At 37.5% G+C, this 19,231-nt stretch overlaps 1 protein-coding gene across 1 annotated transcript; it reads left to right on the top strand.

Moving 5' to 3' along the window:
- Positions 1-18,407: 18,407 nt before the first annotated feature.
- On the top strand, positions 18,408-18,836 carry LOC139842933 (uncharacterized). The gene has a single exon (XM_071833031.1). It carries the CDS (start codon positions 18,408-18,410, stop codon positions 18,834-18,836), a length of 429 nt encoding a protein of 142 aa, XP_071689132.1.
- Positions 18,837-19,231: the final 395 nt, after the last annotated feature.

Here is a 19,231-nt window from a genome sequence, read left to right as displayed (position 1 = left end):
ATGGTTGTTCCGAAATATATATAGATGTGTCGACATGATAGGTCGAAACATTGTATACGTGTCTATGGTATCTCAAGATTACATAATATACAATACAAGTTGATTAAGTTATGGTTGGAATAGATTTGTTACCAATTTTCACGTAGCTAAAATGAGAAAAATTATCCAATCTTGTTTTACCCATAACTTCTTCATTTTAAATCCGTTTTGAGTGAATCAAATTGCTATGGTTTCATATTGAACTCTATTTTATGAATCTAAACAGAAAAAGTATAGGTTTAAAGTCGGAAAAATAAGTTACAAGTCATTTTTGTAAAGGTAGTCATTTTAGTCGAAAGAACGATGTCTAGATGACCATTTTAGAAAACATACTTCCACTTTGAGTTTAACCATAATTTTTGGATATAGTTTCATGTTCATAATAAAAATCATTTTCTCATAATAACAACTTTTAAATCAAAGTTTATCATAGTTTTTAATTAACTAACCCAAAACAGCCCGCGGTGTTACTACGACGGCGTAAATCCGGTTTTACGGTGTTTTTCGTGTTTCCGGGTTTTAAATCATTAAGTTAGCATATCATATAGATATAGAACATGTGTTTAGTTGATTTTAAAAGTCAAGTTAGAAGGATTAACTTTTGTTTGCGAACAAGTTTAGAATTAACTAAACTATGTTCTAGTGATTACAAGTTTCAACCTTCGAATAAGATAGCTTTATATGTATGAATTGAATGATGTTATGAACATCATTACTACCTTAAGTTCCTTGGATAAACCTACTGGAAAAGAGAAAAATGGATCTAGCTTCAATGGATCCTTGGATGGCTCGAAGTTCTTGAAGCAGAATCATGACACGAAAACAAGTTCAAGTAAGATCATCACTTGAAATAAGATTGTTATAGTTATAGAAATTGAACCAAAGTTTGAATATGATTATTACCTTGTATTAGAATGATAACCTACTGTAAGAAACAAAGATTTCTTGAGGTTGGATGATCACCTTACAAGATTGGAAGTGAGCTATCAAACTTGAAAGTATTCTTGATTTTATGTAACTAGAACTTGTAGAATATATGAAGAACACTTAGAACTTGAAGATAGAACTTGAGAGAGATCAATTAGATGAAGAAAATTGAAGAATGAAAGTGTTTGTAGGTGATTTTGGTCATTGGTGTATGGATTAGATATAAAGGATATGTAATTTTGTTTTTATGTAAATAAGTCATGAATGATTACTCATATTTTTGTAATTTTATGAGATATTTCATGCTAGTTGCCAAATGATGGTTTCCACATGTGTTAGGTGACTCACATGGGCTGCTAAGAGCTGATCATTGGAGTGTATATACCAATAGTACATACATCTAAAAGCTGTGTATTGTACGAGTACGAATACGGGTGCATACGAGTAGAATTGTTGATGAAACTGAACGAGGATGTAATTGTAAGCATTTTTGTTAAGTAGAAGTATTTTGATAAGTGTATTGAAGTCTTTCAAAAGTGTATAAATACATATTAAAACACTACATGTATATACATTTTAACTGAGTCGTTAAGTCATCGTTAGTCGTTACATGTAAGTGTTGTTTTGAAACCTTTAGGTTAACGATCTTGTTAAATGTTGTTAACCCAATGTTTATAATATCAAATGAGATTTTAAATTATTATATTATCATGATATTATCATGTATGAATATCTCTTAATATGATATATATACATTAAATGTCTTTATAACGATAATCGTTATATATATGTCTCGTTTAAAAATCATTAAGTTAGTAGTCTTGTTTTTACATATGTAGTTCATTGTTAATATACTTAATGATATGTTTACTTATCATAGTATCATATTAACTATATTTATATCCATATATATGTCATCATATAGTTTTTACAAGTTTTAACGTTCGTGAATCACCGGTCAACTTGGGTGGTCAATTGTCTATATGAAACATATTTCAATTAATCAAGTCTTAACAAGTTTGATTGCTTAACATGTTGGAAACATTTAATCATGTAAATATCAATCTCAAAACCGCCACCCCCATCATCATTTATTTATTTATTTTTTGCTTTTCTCCATTTATTTTAAACATGCTAGTTTACATGTTACATGTTACATGCACTTGCTAGTTTATTTAAATACTTGCACATATTTTTATCTTTATAAACCACTTATAAAGTTAAATATGTTACTTGCACATTTATATATAATTTTATAATCCACTTTATAAAATTATAACACACATATAAGTTTAATCATATAAATAATTAAACTTGTACTTATAATTATCCAAATAATTATTTCAAGCATATTATCTTTAGAAAACCAATTTCTAAAGTCTAAGTGTCAAGTATTTATTTTAAAGATCCATTCATTAAAACAAATACTTAAAAGTGTTGACGGCTTGTTATTGGGTATGACCCGACTTGGATCATAACATATTGGCCACATTAATTTATTATGTCTCTCGGGCATACGAAATACCTTCAAAAGATTTGTCAAAATTTGAAATGAATATGTTTAAATCTGAAATTGGACTGTATTCGGTATTTAAGGCCCATTCGGTAAAGCCCATGTCTTCAAAACATTCGGTATCTATAAATAGCAGGGTCAAAGTCAAACTTTCTCTCACTTTACTCTAATTGCATACCGAATCTGAACTAATCTACCGAGTCTACCTGATCTACCGAATCCGTATCTCTGTATCTTCAAATCTTTGGTATATTCTTGTTTTAATCAAATTTAAGTATCACATGTTGTAGATCTGAGATGATTGAACACTTGTAAACCATAAAATAATGCAAATAACATGATTGTGACACTTAATTTTGAAAAAGTGTTGATTATACCGAATCTGAGTCGAGTTTCTTAATTCTTAGATTAAACTCATCTGATTTGGTTAATTAACATAAATTCTTGTCAAATATATGTTAAATTAGTTGATCTATCAATTGACCGAGCCTAATTACATGTTTAATTGAGTATTTGATGGATTTTGTACATACCGAATGTGTTCTTGCTACAGTACCGAGTTTGTTCAAATGATTAACATGCTTTTCTGCTTTGATTGAGTTGTTAATTGATTATGATCATATTTTTGCATGATATAAGACCGAATATGCATGTTTGCGTGATTATGTGTGATTTTTAAAGATACCGAATCTGTTCTTGGCATTTTACCGAGTCTGTAATTTGGTACTATAAAAATAATGTGATTTTCAACTTGATAAATCTTGCATGCTTTATTTAAGTCTTTGGTATGAAAACTCAAGCTTATTTGGTTACAGAATCTCAAGTTTTCATGACTACCGAATCTGCTTGATTTGTGCTTAAAATTTGACTAAGTGTTGTTCTGATTCTTGGTGTTATATAATTAGATTTGCATGATGATTTTGTACTGTAATGAATATCATATGAATGTCATGTTTGTCAATTACTTGTTCATATTTGGAATAAATGATTTTTATAACTTAGAAAAACCATAAAAATGATAAAATTTGAAAAATACAAAGGATTTCAAAGGCAAATAAGAATAGAGATATGTGCTTTATGTTAAACATCTTGTGGTCTTCTATTCCTTATTTATACAGCTAAATGGCGAACAATCACTTTATCAACTCTGAAACCAACATTCCCTGCAACTACTGAACTGCAATACTAGAGAGGCATACACTGTAGCCTGCTCTAAGCTCAACTGCCAGTGTGCCTGTGACAGATCTGGAGCTACTGAACAGAACTATTAGGTTTTTAGAAGCTACACAACCTACTGCTGCAAATCCAGAGGGTACACAAGCTCGATTTGAGTTTGAGCTAAGAGGAGTTCAAGGGATGAGGAGTATTACAAAAGCTGATTTCAGGAGGATATTTCAGCTTCCTCTTGTTCAAAATGCTCCTGCTTTCCCTGCTACTCGGCAGATGATGTCTTCAATTTTTGATCTTGGTTATGTTGAAGCTACCAATGTTCCACCGGCTAAGTTTCAGAAGAAATACCTGCACTCAAGGTGGTATGTAATCTTCTCAATCATCAACAGATGCTTGTTGATGACAAGGAGTGGATCAGATAGCTTGACGGTGCCAATGTTAAGGCTGTTCTACTCTTTCACAAGAGTAGAGACTCCTGACTATGCAGAGCTACTATGGGATTTAGTTCAGGCTCAAGTTGATAAGCCAAGGGGTTCATACATCCCTTGTGAAAGGTTTTTCTGTATCTTTATCCATGATGCTATAAATGCTTCCAGAAATGAAAATATATTTGTGCCAGGTACACATGGATTACAGATGAAAAGATTTGGGGAACTGAAGATGAATACCCCGATGGTATCTGACAATCAATTCACTGCACCGATTCCAAATTAGCTTGTAGGGCTAGCTGCACCCCAAGATGCTCGAATGCGTTCATATTTTGAGGCTGTAGGAATACCTCTTTCGAACCCAGTACAACAAGCACAAGTTGAACCCGCCCCAGTTCCAGCCCTGAGGTTGTAGAGGAACCTGTAGTACAACCACCCGGGCCAGCTAATCCTCCACTTAGGGTGAACCTCAAACGTTCTAGGGTAGCACACCATGCTCAACCCGTGAGGATCAGGGAACCTAGATCATCTAGGATTGAACCAACCCATTCAACAACACCCGAAGTAAGCAGTGACACTGATTCTTCAGCAACTGAATCATCTCCTGAACATTCTCCTAAGAGAACTCGATTTATGCCTGATGAGATGATTCAGACTCCGCCAACCCAACGAGTAACTAGATCTAGGACTTCGACACCTATCGTCTGTGATGGCCCGGGAATTTCCGACCAAATTTAAACTTAATCTTTATATGATCTCGACAAGATAAGCAAAGTCTATTAAATTGAATTTCAATATTTTTGAACTATTTTATGAAATCATTTGACCTTCGACCAGTTTCGACGATTCACGAACAATTAATTGTAACTTGATAGGTGTATATATATATATATACATATATATACATATATAAATAATAATTGGAAACATAATTTTAAATATTATACGTTATTGTTATTAAAAATTAATAAAATAAAAAAATAAGATATTATAATAATTATTATTTAAAATATATCTCTATATATAAATAAAGTATATTAAAAATAAATATTGAATGATTGTAGTACTCGTTTGATGTTTCGATTGATGTTAAGCAATTTAAAATTCAAACTTATATGATTTTAAAATAAACGGTGATTCGAAAATGAGTTCTTTAAACTTTAGGTTTACTAAAAATGTATTCAGGACCTAGTTAATAAATTTTAAAACTTTTTATATTTTACCTGGGGTTGGGAGTGAATAATTAATGTAATTTTTAATTAATAGTTAATGACTGAATTTGTAACATCCCGCCTTTTTCCGTTTACTTTTCCGTTTAACTATTTAAATCCCGTTATATGTTTATAACATCTTCCGTTAATATGTGTTTTAAAAATATCTCGTCTAGGTAATTCACGCACCCGCAACCGAACTTGAGGGACTAGTTTCGCCAAAATGCCAAAGAGGTGACTAGCCTTTGACTAGTCAACCCCCACCCCCATCTTTTCTTTTTCATTTTCCCTTTTCTTCTTCTACTTCCATATTTTCTCTCAATTTCTCAAACAAGGAATCATCATCTAAATCCAAGCTAGCGGGTGTCTTGCAAAACAAATTACATATTTGAAATCCTTGCAACTTCCTCTTCGATTCCATACCGACTTCATCAAGTTTGGGTAACTTTCTAAAATCACTAGATTTTGTGTTCTTGATATTTTTTGAACTTATAAAGTTGTTAATTAGTGTCTATGGCTCAAGTCTAACATGAATATATGATTTATATGCTCGATTTCATTATTTGAAGTAACTAGCTTGAGTATGAACTTTGGTGTGTTTGATTTGGTGATTTGGTTGTTTGAATGTTGTTAAATGTTATAAATGCATGTATTAAATGTGTTCCTAGTATCACTAGCTTCAAATTGATGTGTAGGTTGCTTGAGAAAACTCCATAAACTTGATTAGTGATTTTGGTGAATTCGGGTTAGGGTTTGATAAGCTTGAAATGAATATTTGATGCATTGAATGACATGAATTGTAGTTAGTAAGTAGTTAGTTGTATTGTATGCTCGATTACCTACAAAACGGCATGTTATATGTATGCATTAAATGCCCGAATCATAAATGTGCACTTATCAAATTTGTGTATTAAATGTGTGCATTAATTGATCATTTACTTTGGAAAGCCGATTGTTACAAATAACATTTTTGGTTGGTGAAATGTATTTAGTTGTGTTCTTTGTCAAATTACCATTCTAACGATATAAGATACGAGTTCTAAGTATTAGCGGTTTGCGAGTTATGCTTGAAAGTGTTTGGAATTGAGACTTGGACATTTGAGACTGACCAGGTACCAATTCCCGTGTATTGTCGCGGCGCGACAATTTGGGGCCGCGGCGCGGCCTAAGCCGTGTCCAGTTTCTGACCTCTTTGGTCAAAATACAAAAAATGTTTGGCACACTATGGACCTCCGATTCACATGAGACTTGTTCTAACATGCTTATATATGAATAAAAACCTCAGAAAAATAGTTCGGGACCCGACCCGAACGTGTTGACTTTCATTGACTTTGACCGACCAAAGTTTGACTTTTTGTCAAACTTAACCAAATGATTATGCAACCTTCCTAACTTGTTTCTGTACTTGTATCTTGCATGAAACTTGACAATTTGATTCACATGCTACATAATCGAGTCGCAACGAGCCATAGGACTAATTAAACATCTTTGACCTATCGTGTTTACCGTTATTGATACGACCTATTGGTTTAGGTCAAGACTAGCACTATCCTTCGCACATGTTACTTTGTGAAGTACTTTTCATACGTGCACTCAAGGTGAGATCATAGTCCCATCTTTCAACAACTTTTATGCTTTAAACTATGGGATGAGAAACATATACGTATCATACTTTTACACTTGAACACAAGTACGAAAACGAACATTCCACGTACGGGTTTGAACAAAAAGCCTCAATTCAATTATCATTAGTTACACTTGCAGGGTGTAAACGTGAACTTATATTATGTGATCACATGGGCTTGACGAGCCTCATTACGGTTCGCTACTGTTAGCGGATGAAATATATTTTCGGGTCTAGTGTATGTTCTAACACTACGCAAAGGGTGCAAAACAGTTAAGTTTGATAATTGGGTGCCCGGGATACAAACAACAACTTTGGAATGCAAATGATTTTGATAATCATCTTATACTAAATCTTGTGGTTCAAATACAACGTTTACTAAAACACCTATGATTTCACCAACGTTTTTCGTTGACAGTTTTCTATATGTTTCTCAGGTTCATACTTGGGTATTTGATACATGCTTCCGCGTACACTCATACTTGCTTGGAGTTAAGCATACATGCATACACTCTGATTTCTTGCTTGGGGTCAAGCATACATACATACATACGCTAGTGATAGCACCTTTGGATTCAAACATATCGTTTACATACTTACGCTATTTATAGCAACCGTGATTTTAAACTAATTATGTCGCAAGTTATCTCATTTATAATTTATACTTTTGCAAACTTGAAATTGTTGTCGAACGGTTTTGTAAACTAAACTTTGCAAGCATGATACGTTTCAAAAGGACGCGACATAATTTTGGTCAAACGAGTCTCATATAGGGACTACGACCACGTAACGGGACCTAAGTTAGCGGCGCCGTCAATGACGATTTTGTCGGGTCGCTACAGATGGTATCAGAGCGTTGGTTGTAGGGATCTAGGATGTGCATTAGTGTGTCTGACAGAGTCGTTAGGACGCATTAGTGAATCTAGACTACAACCGGATAGTTAGCCATTGCATTCTGACATACATTTGCTATAGATAGCACTTACTTGACTACTTGTGCATTATACTTGAATCATTCTTAGGCAAACTTCTTAATGGTACCAAGTTTTCATCATACGAACTCGTATTCTGCAACTTTCTGGTAACACGCGTAAATTCAGGATTCATACCCGTAAGGATGACGACGACTTCATTAGTCACACTTGTTCGGGAACTCTGTCTCCCAGATTGTTATTCGCCACCGTTTCGAGTTACTATCGGTGTCACACCGGTGTACCTTACTATCTACCACTTCTTGTTACTGCCATCACTACTCTAGGTGAGTATCGTCGTCACTACTTATCACTACGATTGCGTACTACTCGTTATCATGATTCGTTGCTCTTTTCGCGCCTAAAGACATTATTGTTTGACTTGAACCGCATTGACGTGTACAATCATTTATACACTTCCCTCGGGGAACGCTTCTTTAGAGTTGCACAAATTCTTTCGATTCAATACGAGTCACGTTAGAGATGCCGTTGCACTTTGTTCATTTTAGATCTTCACGGTTACACGAACTCGAATCTATGGAGTGATGTGGGAATGGAGGTATGAGTTAGCGTAATATAACGACACTCGATCAACGTGGTTATATTACGGTAATTCACACCAAAGTTCTAGTGACACGTGATGGTGATTAGACTCGATCAACCTAATCCCCACCATGTGCCATGTACATGACTTCATTTTTCTTGTTTGAACATCCGACAACTCCGAGAATACTGATAACAACCATACCCGGGACACATCGTCGATTATTATCAAACCATACTTATGCTTCCGAATGAATGAAAAATTCCTTCGACTTCAACCATATGCTATACGTGTATACTATCTCGTTTTCGCACAATTTTATCGACGAACTACAAAATGCTTGGTATGCTCACATCGAGGGGGAAACCTCTCTCGCCTTACACTCGCACTTTCGTATAAGGAAATCTTTATTCTAAATTCTCAATGGAGGGAGAGACTCCTCACGTTATACTAGTATTCGCCTCGAGGGTGAATAGTCCTAACGAACGTTTTTAGAAACCGATAAATCTTCGCGGCGCAAAATTCTTGAGAAACAGAAACTTGTTCCAACAAACGTTTTCAAGTCCTAACAAACTTTTTCAAATATACCTTAAAGAAATGTACCTCGTTTCGGATCGAGATTCTCATTTCACTTCTAGATTTCAGAGTGCCTTACAAAAAGCTTCGGGACCACGTTTAAACATGAGTATCGCGTATCATCCACAAACCGACGGACCAAGCAAACACATGATTCAAACCTTGAAAACCATAATACGAGTTTGCGTTATCAACTTCAAATTTACTTGAGAAAAGTTTTTGCCTTTAACCAAATTCTCTTACAACGATGGTTATCATTCAAGTCTTAACGTCACACCTTTTGAAATCTTATATGACCGGAAACGTCATTCTCCTTTTGTAGAACCAAGTAAATGATAATCGAGTCACCAAACCTGGACTCATTCATGGAGTAACCGTTAAAATCGTTCCAATCCGAGAAAGGCTCGAGACGGCCCGTAGTCGCCAAAGGAGCTATGCCAATGTTAGACGTAAACCTTTCGAATTCCATGTGGGAAACCGCGTAACGTTAAAAGTCGCGCCTTGAAAAGGTGTAATCCGTGTCGAAAACATAGAAAGCTAAATTCGCGATATTTTGATCCTTTTAAAATCTTGGGGCATTTTGTACCCGTTGCTTACCGTTTCGAACTTCCGAATCAAACAAATTCCGTTCACCCTACATTCTGTGTATCAAACATAAAGGCGTGTCTTGCGAAACAAGAACTTGTTATCCTCTTCGACGAACTTACTATCAACGATAAACTTCACTTCCTTGGAGGACCGGTTGAAACTGTAAATCGTGAAACCAAACTTTAAACCAATGTAAAAAAATCCCGACTGTCAAAGTTCGTTGAAATGCCCAAGGAAGTACCCTCACTTATTCGTAGAATTTGCAACGCAAGGTTTCGAAGAAGAAACAACAACTACTACTTTCAACTAAATTTCGGGACGAAATTTCTTTTAAGGAGTAGGTAATGTAACATCCCGCCTTTTTCCGTTTACTTTTCCGTTTAACTATTTAAATCCCGTTATATGTTTATAACATCTTCCGTTAATACGTGTTTTAAAAATATCTCGTCTAGGTAATTCACGCACCCGCAACCGAACTTGAGGGACTAGTTTCGCCAAAATGCCAAAGAGGTGACTAGCCTTTGACTAGTCAACCCCCACCCCCATCTTTTCTTTTTCATTTTTCCTTTTCTTCTTCTACTTCCATATTTTCTCTCAATTTCTCAAACAAGGAATCATCATCTAAATCCAAGCTAGCGGGTGTCTTGCAAAACAAATTACATATTTGAAATCCTTGCAACTTCCTCTTCGATTCCATACCGACTTCATCAAGTTTGGGTAACTTTCTAAAATCACTAGATTTTGTGTTCTTGATATTTTTTGAACTTATAAAGTTGTTAATTAGTGTCTATGGCTCAAGTCTAACATGAATATATGATTTATATGCTCGATTTCATTATTTGAAGTAACTAGCTTGAGTATGAACTTTGGTGTGTTTGATTTGGTGATTTGGTTGTTTGAATGTTGTTAAATGTTATAAATGCATGTATTAAATGTGTTCCTAGTATCACTAGCTTCAAATTGATGTGTAGGTTGCTTGAGAAAACTCCATAAACTTGATTAGTGATTTTGGTGAATTCGGGTTAGGGTTTGATAAGCTTGAAATGAATATTTGATGCATTGAATGACATGAATTGTAGTTAGTAAGTAGTTAGTTGTATTGTATGCTCGATTACCTACAAAACGGCATGTTATATGTATGCATTAAATGCCCGAATCATAAATGTGCACTTATCAAATTTGTGTATTAAATGTGTGCATTAATTGATCATTTACTTTGGGAAGCCGATTGTTACAAATAACATTTTTGGTTGGTGAAATGTATTTAGTTGTGTTCTTTGTCAAATTACCTTTCTAACGATATAAGATACGAGTTCTAAGTATTAGCGGTTTGCGAGTTATGCTTGAAAGTGTTTGGAATTGAGACTTGGACATTTGAGACTAACCAGGTACCAGTTCCCGTGTATTGTCGCGGCGCGGCCTAAGCCGTGTCCAGTTTCTGACCTCTTTGGTCAAAATACGAAAAATGTTTGGCACACTATGGACCTCCGATTCACATGAGACTTGTTCTAACATGCTTATATATGAATAAAAACCTCAGAAAAATAGTTCGGGACCCGACCCGAACGTGTTGACTTTCGTTGACTTTGACCGACCAAAGTTTGACTTTTTGTCAAACTTAACCAAATGATTATGCAACCTTCCTAACTTGTTTCTGTACTTGTATCTTGCATGAAACTTGACAATTTGATTCACATGCTACATAATCGAGTCGTAACGAGCGATAGGACTAATTAAACATCTTTGACCTATCGTGTTTACCGTTATTGATACGACCTATTGGTTTAGGTCAAGACTAGCACTATCCTTTGCACACGTTACTTTGTGAAGTACTTTTCATACGTGCACTCAAGGTGAGATCATAGTCCCATCTTTCAACAACTTTTATGCTTTAAACTATGGGATGAGAAACATATACGTATCATACTTTTACACTTGAACACAAGTACGAAAACGAACATTCCACGTACGGGTTTGAACAAAAAGCCTCAATTCAATTATCATTAGTTACACTTGCAGGGTGTAAACGTGTACTTATATTATGTGATCACATGGGCTTGACGAGCCTCATTCGGACGGTTCGCTACCGTTAGCGGATGAAATATATTTTCGGGTCTAGTGTATGTTCTAACACTACGTAAAGGGTGCAAAACAGTTAAGTTTGATAATTGGGTGCCCGGGATACAAACAACAACTTTGGAATGCAAATGATTTTGATAATCATCTTATACTAAATCTTGTGGTTCAAATACAACGTTTACTAAAACACCTATGATTTCACCAACGTTTTTCATTGACAGTTTTCTATATGTTTCTCAGGTTCATACTTGGGTATTTGATACATGCTTCCGCGTACACTCATACTTGCTTGGAGTTAAGCATACATGCATACACTCTGATTTCTTGCTTGGGGTCAAGCATACATACATACATACGCTAGTGATAGCACCTTTGGATTCAAACATATCGTTTACATACTTACGCTATTTATAGCAACCGTGATTTTAAACTAATTATATCGCAAGTTATCTCATTTATAATTTATACTTTTGCAAACTTGAAATTGTTGTCGAACGGTTTTGTAAACTAAACTTTGCAAGCATGATACGTTTCAAAAGGACGCGACATAATTTTGGTCAAACGAGTCTCATATAGGGACTACGACCACGTAACGGGACCTAAGTTAGCGGCGCCGTCAATGACGATTTTGTCGGGTCGCTACAGAATTTTATACCATAATGACCAAAATAAATAAATATAGTTAATTTAAAAATATGGGATTTTTCTGAACACCTTTATCCGCCACTGATTTCGCACGATACACAGTCCGTGAAAACTGTCGATAGAATTGAGAGGTCGCACTGTTTGTTGTACACGTTTTTATTTATTATAATTATTATTATATATTATTAATATTACTATTATATATTTGTATTTTCATTTGAGTGGACATTTAACCGAAACTTTAATCAAGACTTTTGTGATTGAAGATACTGTATTCACTTTATGATTTTCTTCACAACTTGTGATATATATATATATATATATATATATATATATATATATATATATATATATATATATATATATATATATATATATATATCCATCCTTAGACACATACAACACAGCAAATAACCACCTTGATATCTATAAAACCCGATCACCTCACCATCTTTGTTCTCTTTCTATTCGTTCAAAAACCACCCAAGCCGGACACCTGTTGTTATTTATTAATACTTTTCGAGCTTTGGTTGCAACTACAAACCCATGTCAAACATAAATAGCTGCTACAACATGTCTTCTATTCCCATTTCTGTTTTCGTTAGCACCCTCATTAAAACACCACCAATTGAAAACCATTCAAGCTGCCATTATGCCTTTTCTTTCCTGTTTTGATTCAACCATGACAAACACCACTTCGATCATCATCTCCTCCACTAGACCACCACCCTCATCATTTTATGGAAACCCATTTAAACATTAATACTATCGACCCATAAATCATCATCGACTATGTCCATAACAACCAACCCGTCACCATTAAAAATAAACAATAGATATTGCAAACTGTTATTTGTGTTTTATGTTTTCATCAACAACTCCATCGAATACCACCCAAAACACCTGCATAATATTTACTACTATACTACTGTGGTTGTGTTATTTTTTGTTGTTGTTTCGAATCACCACAACAACCATTGATAACGACTGCTACACATGCTATTGTATGCTTGTTTCTGTGTTTGCAACCCACAAAATCAGCACTCACTGCAACCCATTTCTGCTCGCTGCTGCTAAGATCCTGTTGTTGCAAATATTCTCGTTTCTATTCCAACCCAAGTCCTTCACTTACTTTAGTTTCTTGTTGCTTTTGGATTTATATGTTTTCAAGATTTCGATGATCACTGTACGTGAAAACACATGAGAAGAAACAAAAAGAGATAAAGCATAAAGTAGACCTCTTGCTTTATCTCGATTCCAATTACCATTATTTTAGGCCATTCGTAATTATTGTAATAACTTAAGGACCCACATGCACAGCTCCACATACAATCATATTGATTAAAAGGGGGTCATACTCGATTTTACAAGGAATCATACAGCCTTACGGTAATGGATTCAGACCAATTGGATTTTTAGTTAATGGGCTTCAATTTAAACTTACATGTTCTTAAATGGGCCTCAAAAACTTCAAATGGGAATTTAATGGTTCGTGGACTCTCGTTACTGTTGCTGCTTCAACCTTCTGTAGTGATTAAACGATGATGATCACGATGGGTGTTAGAATGATGAAGAAGATGATGATGATGTTGAAGTTATGATGATATGTATTTCATCGATGATATCATAATGGTAAACGGGTGTGATGATGTTGTTGATGTTATAATATGACAATAATAATGACTAAATAACAATAATAAATGATTAAGGATAATGATGTTGATGATGATGCTATGTGGAGATGATGATAAGAACGTGATGATGTTATACGGTGTATCATTATGATGATAATAATCGAGAGATGATTATGGTTATGTCAACGATGCACGATGATCATGATCATGAAGATGATGTTAAATTGTGATGATGATACGTACGATGACGATGATGATATGAATGATACATGATGTTGATGATGATAATAGATATAAGATGATAGTATAGATTATAGATGATGATGAAGTTTTAATTTAGAAAATGAGACGGTTAAAATGGGTTAAAAGGATTTAGATCCTTATTATTAGAGAAAATTCGAAACAGTGGAATGGTTAGGGATGTTGGTGTTTAACCGAGAGGTCTCGGGTTCGAGCCCGAGCTGCGACATCTTTTTAGGAAGCTATTTTTAAGGTTCTTGAATCCGAGGCCAACCCTACATTGTTCAGTATCTATGAATATTTTTACTACAAAATATTGTATCGTATGAAAGAAATCTTTCGCTGTGCATTTGCTCATGTTAGAGATATTACTCGGAGTCATTCATGACATATTTCAAAAGACGTTGCATTCGAGTCATTAAGTTCATCAAGATTATTACTAAGTCAATTATAGTTGGATATATTAGGAAATCATATGCATGCCGTCAACTTTCGTTGTAATGAAAGTTTGTCTTTTAAAAACGAATGCAATATTTGTAAAATGTATCATATAGAGGTCAAGTACCTCGCGATGTAACCAATTGTAATGTATTCGTCCGGATAGATTAGGACGAGTCATGAAATCGTCCGCCAAATAGTTACTCCAACCATTGGTGATACGGACCAAGACCTAGAGCTGATTAGGTCACCCTCACCCATCTCCGTATCACATCCAATAATAACAGTAAGCCCTACACTAAATGAAGCGCAAGCTTCGGTAGGCAAGAGAGCTAAACGTACGGATGGTAAAAAGACCAATAAGCCCATCCAATCTAAACAGAACTTAATAATAAATCCTACACAGCAAGATGCTTCGGTATCTAAGGAAGTAAAGTCTTCCTCTGCAGTAAAGTCTGCGTTGACTCAATCGATTGAGGAAACTCTATCATTGAAGTCCAGGACGGCTGAAGGGGAGCTGAAAAGTCTTGAAAAGGTACCCTGCGTATCGGCTGGAAATCCTCCTGTGCCTCAACGTACAACAGGGCCTTGAGGTCCGGCTTATCTTGATGAGGGAGATCTGCCGCGTCCCATGGAAACGAGTCAACATGACAATCCTTCGGGATATTTATCAGACTTCCAGCAGACTGATCCCTTGGTTCATGAAAGTGATCTAATGATACGCATACCCGAATGGCTCGTGTTGCGCATCACACTTACACCGTGCGCATACCCTCCACGCTTCTGCACTCTCGGCGCAAGTAAAAGTGCGCTATGTGCGCTAACTAGATGATGGCACGCGGGAAGAAGGTGACGTGTCCTGTACTTGTCACGGCCTCTGTACGAAAGGCCGACAGGCAGGTAAAAAGGTAGTAGTACTATTCCCTGGTCCCCTCCATGAGGTTACCAGGCAGTACAGGCAAAAAAGTAACGTAGAACACGTGGATCCAATGAACGAACAACACTGTAGCTATAAATAACGGACTCGAATCACAAGGCAGGGGGCTGGTTCTTTTCGGAAAATTACACACATACTATTTTTAGTGTATTCGTACGGATCAGTCGCGCTGTCTATACAGCGCCACTATTAGCCACGCTACTGGACTTATAGCACTTCACTAGAAATCCTTGATATACAGGTAACGTGCCTCGAACATAAATCCTATCCTATTGCGCGAGCCATCAAGGACCGGACTACCCGCTGATGGTGGGTCTAACGTTTAACCACCCCTGTTGAGATCATCACCTCGCAAGGGGTTATTCACGGTACTCCGGACCGGAGAGTTAAACTCAATTGACCCTTAAATCCCCCTTATCGATGTCAAGCATGGACCGAACCCGACCCGATTATTCTATGCTTGATCATTTGGCGCCATCCATAGGACATACAAGTTAAAAGGTTTTGATTTGATCTTTTTTCTATATGTCCACTTCTCATTTATTTTTTCTATACAGGCACCTGTCGCGAAAAAATAAGTTCATTCAATGGCCAACTGCCTACTGCAGCAAGGAACAAAGCACAAAGCCAGCACCACCGGAGGCTCAACGACAAAGGAGATATCATTTCCCGCCATACAGGCATTCAACACTTCCTGCGCACCAATTGTAGTGCAGGGATACATGCCAGAGTCAGGGCACGGTGTCAAGCGCCTTCACATAGACAACGGCAGTAGTGTAGATATCATGTACGAGCATTGCTTCCGACAGCTACCCATAATAGTGAGGCGAACTATTAAACCTCCGACTACGGCCTTGTCCGGATTCTCCGGAGAGTCAGCATGGCCCATCGGAATCTTGGATTTAAAGCTAGAGTTTAGAGACATCAGGGATAAATCAAAGAGGTGCACCGAGAGCATAGAGTTCTGCATTGTACGCTCATACTCTAGGTACATCGCTATACTGGGAAGGACTTCCATTCAGAAATTTGGCGCTATACCATCCACAATTCATGGGATGGTCCGATTCCTGACGGATCAAGGAGTTGTCTCACTTGAGTCAATGCCACTGGACACTTTATGCGCATTCGTTAATGATAAGGGTAGCGCTACTCCCGAAGAAAAAGGCGCGAATGAATGGTGGGTTATAGTCAATCCCGAGTATCCTGAACAGAAGGTAAAAATAGGGGGAAGCCTCACACGGGAGACTAAGGAAAAGCTGAGGAATATCCTCATCGCTAACTCCGATGTGTTTTGTTGGCGCGATGCTGACATGACTGGAGTACCACGAGAGATAGCGCAGCATCACCTCCGCGCCAGAATCAATTTGACCCCAATCAAACAAAAGAAGCGGCCAATGGCCCCAGAAAGAAGTGAATGGCTGCGCAGAGAAGTGGATAAGCTGGTTAAAGCCAACATACTTCGCAAAGTAAACTATCAGACACGGGTAGCCAATCCTGTGCTGGTAGCCAAGTCGGATGGAACATGGCGGCTTTGCATTGATTTCAAAGACATCAACAAAGCTTGCCCTAAAGATAACTATCCTTTGCCAGAAATTGACTGGAAGGTAGAGTCGCTTGCTGGTTTTAGGTTTAAGTGCTTCCTAGACGCCTACAAAGGATATCATCAAATACAAATGGTGGAAGAAGATGAAGAGAAAATAGCGTTCCACACAGACCAAGGGATCTACTGTTACACCAAGATGCCCTTTGGATTGAAGAATGCGGGCGCTACATATCAACGTACTATCGATACAACATTCGCTAAGCAGATAGGGTGCAACCTTGAGGCGTATGTCAACGACCTCATCATTAAGAGCAACACCGAGGAACAGTTGTTGGCCAACATACTTGAAACGTTTAACATGCTACGAAGCATCAACATGAAGCTCAAGCCAGCCAAGTGCAGCTTTGGAGAAGAAGAAGGGAACTTTTTGGGGCACATTGTGACTCCGCTCGGAATCAAGGATAACCCAAAGAAGATAGAGGCGATTGAAAAAATGCCCTCCCCTAAAACAAAGAAGCAATTTCAAAGCCTCAACGGGAAGTTAGCCGCATTAACGTGATTCTTGTCCAAGGACGCTGAAAGATCACTACCATTTTTTAACACTCTGAAGGACTGCGCTAAGAAGTCGGATTTTAAGTGGACTGACGAGGCAGAAAAGGAGTTTCAGGAGATGAAGGCGCTCCTCAAAGACCTCCAGACGCTAACAGCACCGATTTCAGGTGAAACTCTGATACTTTATCTTGCGGTATATATGGAGGCTGTTAGTTCCGTTTTAGTTGCTGAACGAGGGGGCACCCAGATGGTAATTTACTTCGTCAGCAAAGCACTATCAAGAAGCGAACTGAATTATCGCCCCATCGAAAAACTTGTGTACGCGCTTGTCGTCACCGCTCGACGCTTGCGCAGGTACTTCCAAGCGCATCCGATAACGGTACTCACTGATCAACCTATTCGGAAGTTACTCTACAAGCCTGAGATATCAGGAAGGCTGACCAAATGGGCCATAGAGCTAGGTGAACATGAGATCTCATACTGCGCTAGAAGCGCTATCAAGGGGCAAGTGATGGCTGACTATTTAGCCGAAACGGCCACCGACATGTCGGTAATTGACGACCCTGAGTAACTTCCCGCGCCACTACTCGAACTGTGGGAGCTCTATACCGACGGCACGACAAGCTCTGAAGGTGCCAGCGCGGGATTAATCCTCATCGGCCCGCATCAAGAAAAGCATACATATGCGCTACGATTTAACTTCAAGGTGACAAACAATGACGCGGAGTATGAAGCGCTGCTAGCAGGAATGCGCATAGCCCGAGAGCTGGGAATCAAAAAGCTTCAATCTTACGTGGATTCACAGCTTGTCGCCAATCAGATAAACGGTACCTTTGACGCCAACGACAAATCCATGCAATCATTCCTGGCTCTGGTTCATTCTCTCGCTGACGCGTTTGTCGGCTTCAGAATCAACCAAATTCCAAGGATCCAGAACAAGCAAGCAGATGTGCTCAGCAAATTGGCATCCCTCACCTTCAATGACCTCGGAAAGAAAATATTAGTAGAGCAAATATTCACGAAGTCCACAGAACCCGAAACAACAATCGCATCTGTTGAAGAAGAAGAAGCGACCTGGATGACATATATCATAGAGTTCCTGCGAACCGGATCTTTACCCGAGGGAGAGAAGGAAGCGATGAAGATCAGGGTGAAGGCACCAAACTATGAGTTGTGAGGGGAAATTTTATATCGAAAGTCCTATTTAGGTGCATCTATACGCTGCGTGGGACCTAAAGAGGCTGCCATGATCATTGATGAGGTTCACAAAGGATCCTGCGGGTTACACTCCGGAGGGAGGACAGTAACTGAGCGTATTAAGCGACTATGGTATTATTGGCCTCGAATGTACGCAGACACGGCTGAAAGGGTCAGAGTTTGCCAGGAATGTCAGTTGCACGCGCCCGTCAGCAGAGCGCCTCAACATCCCATGATACCTATTGTATCACCGTGGCCATTTTGTAAATAGGCCATTGACATAGTGGGAACTTTCCCGAAGGGCGCAGGAAATGCCGAATACCTGGTGGTAGCCATCAACTTCTTCACCAAGTGGGTGGAAGCAAAGCCATTACG

This window comes from Rutidosis leptorrhynchoides, chromosome 4 (assembly GCF_046630445.1).
Source record: "Rutidosis leptorrhynchoides isolate AG116_Rl617_1_P2 chromosome 4, CSIRO_AGI_Rlap_v1, whole genome shotgun sequence".
Classification (NCBI taxonomy): Eukaryota; Viridiplantae; Streptophyta; class Magnoliopsida; order Asterales; family Asteraceae; genus Rutidosis; species Rutidosis leptorrhynchoides.
This window is presented reverse-complemented; position numbering and strand designations above follow the sequence as displayed.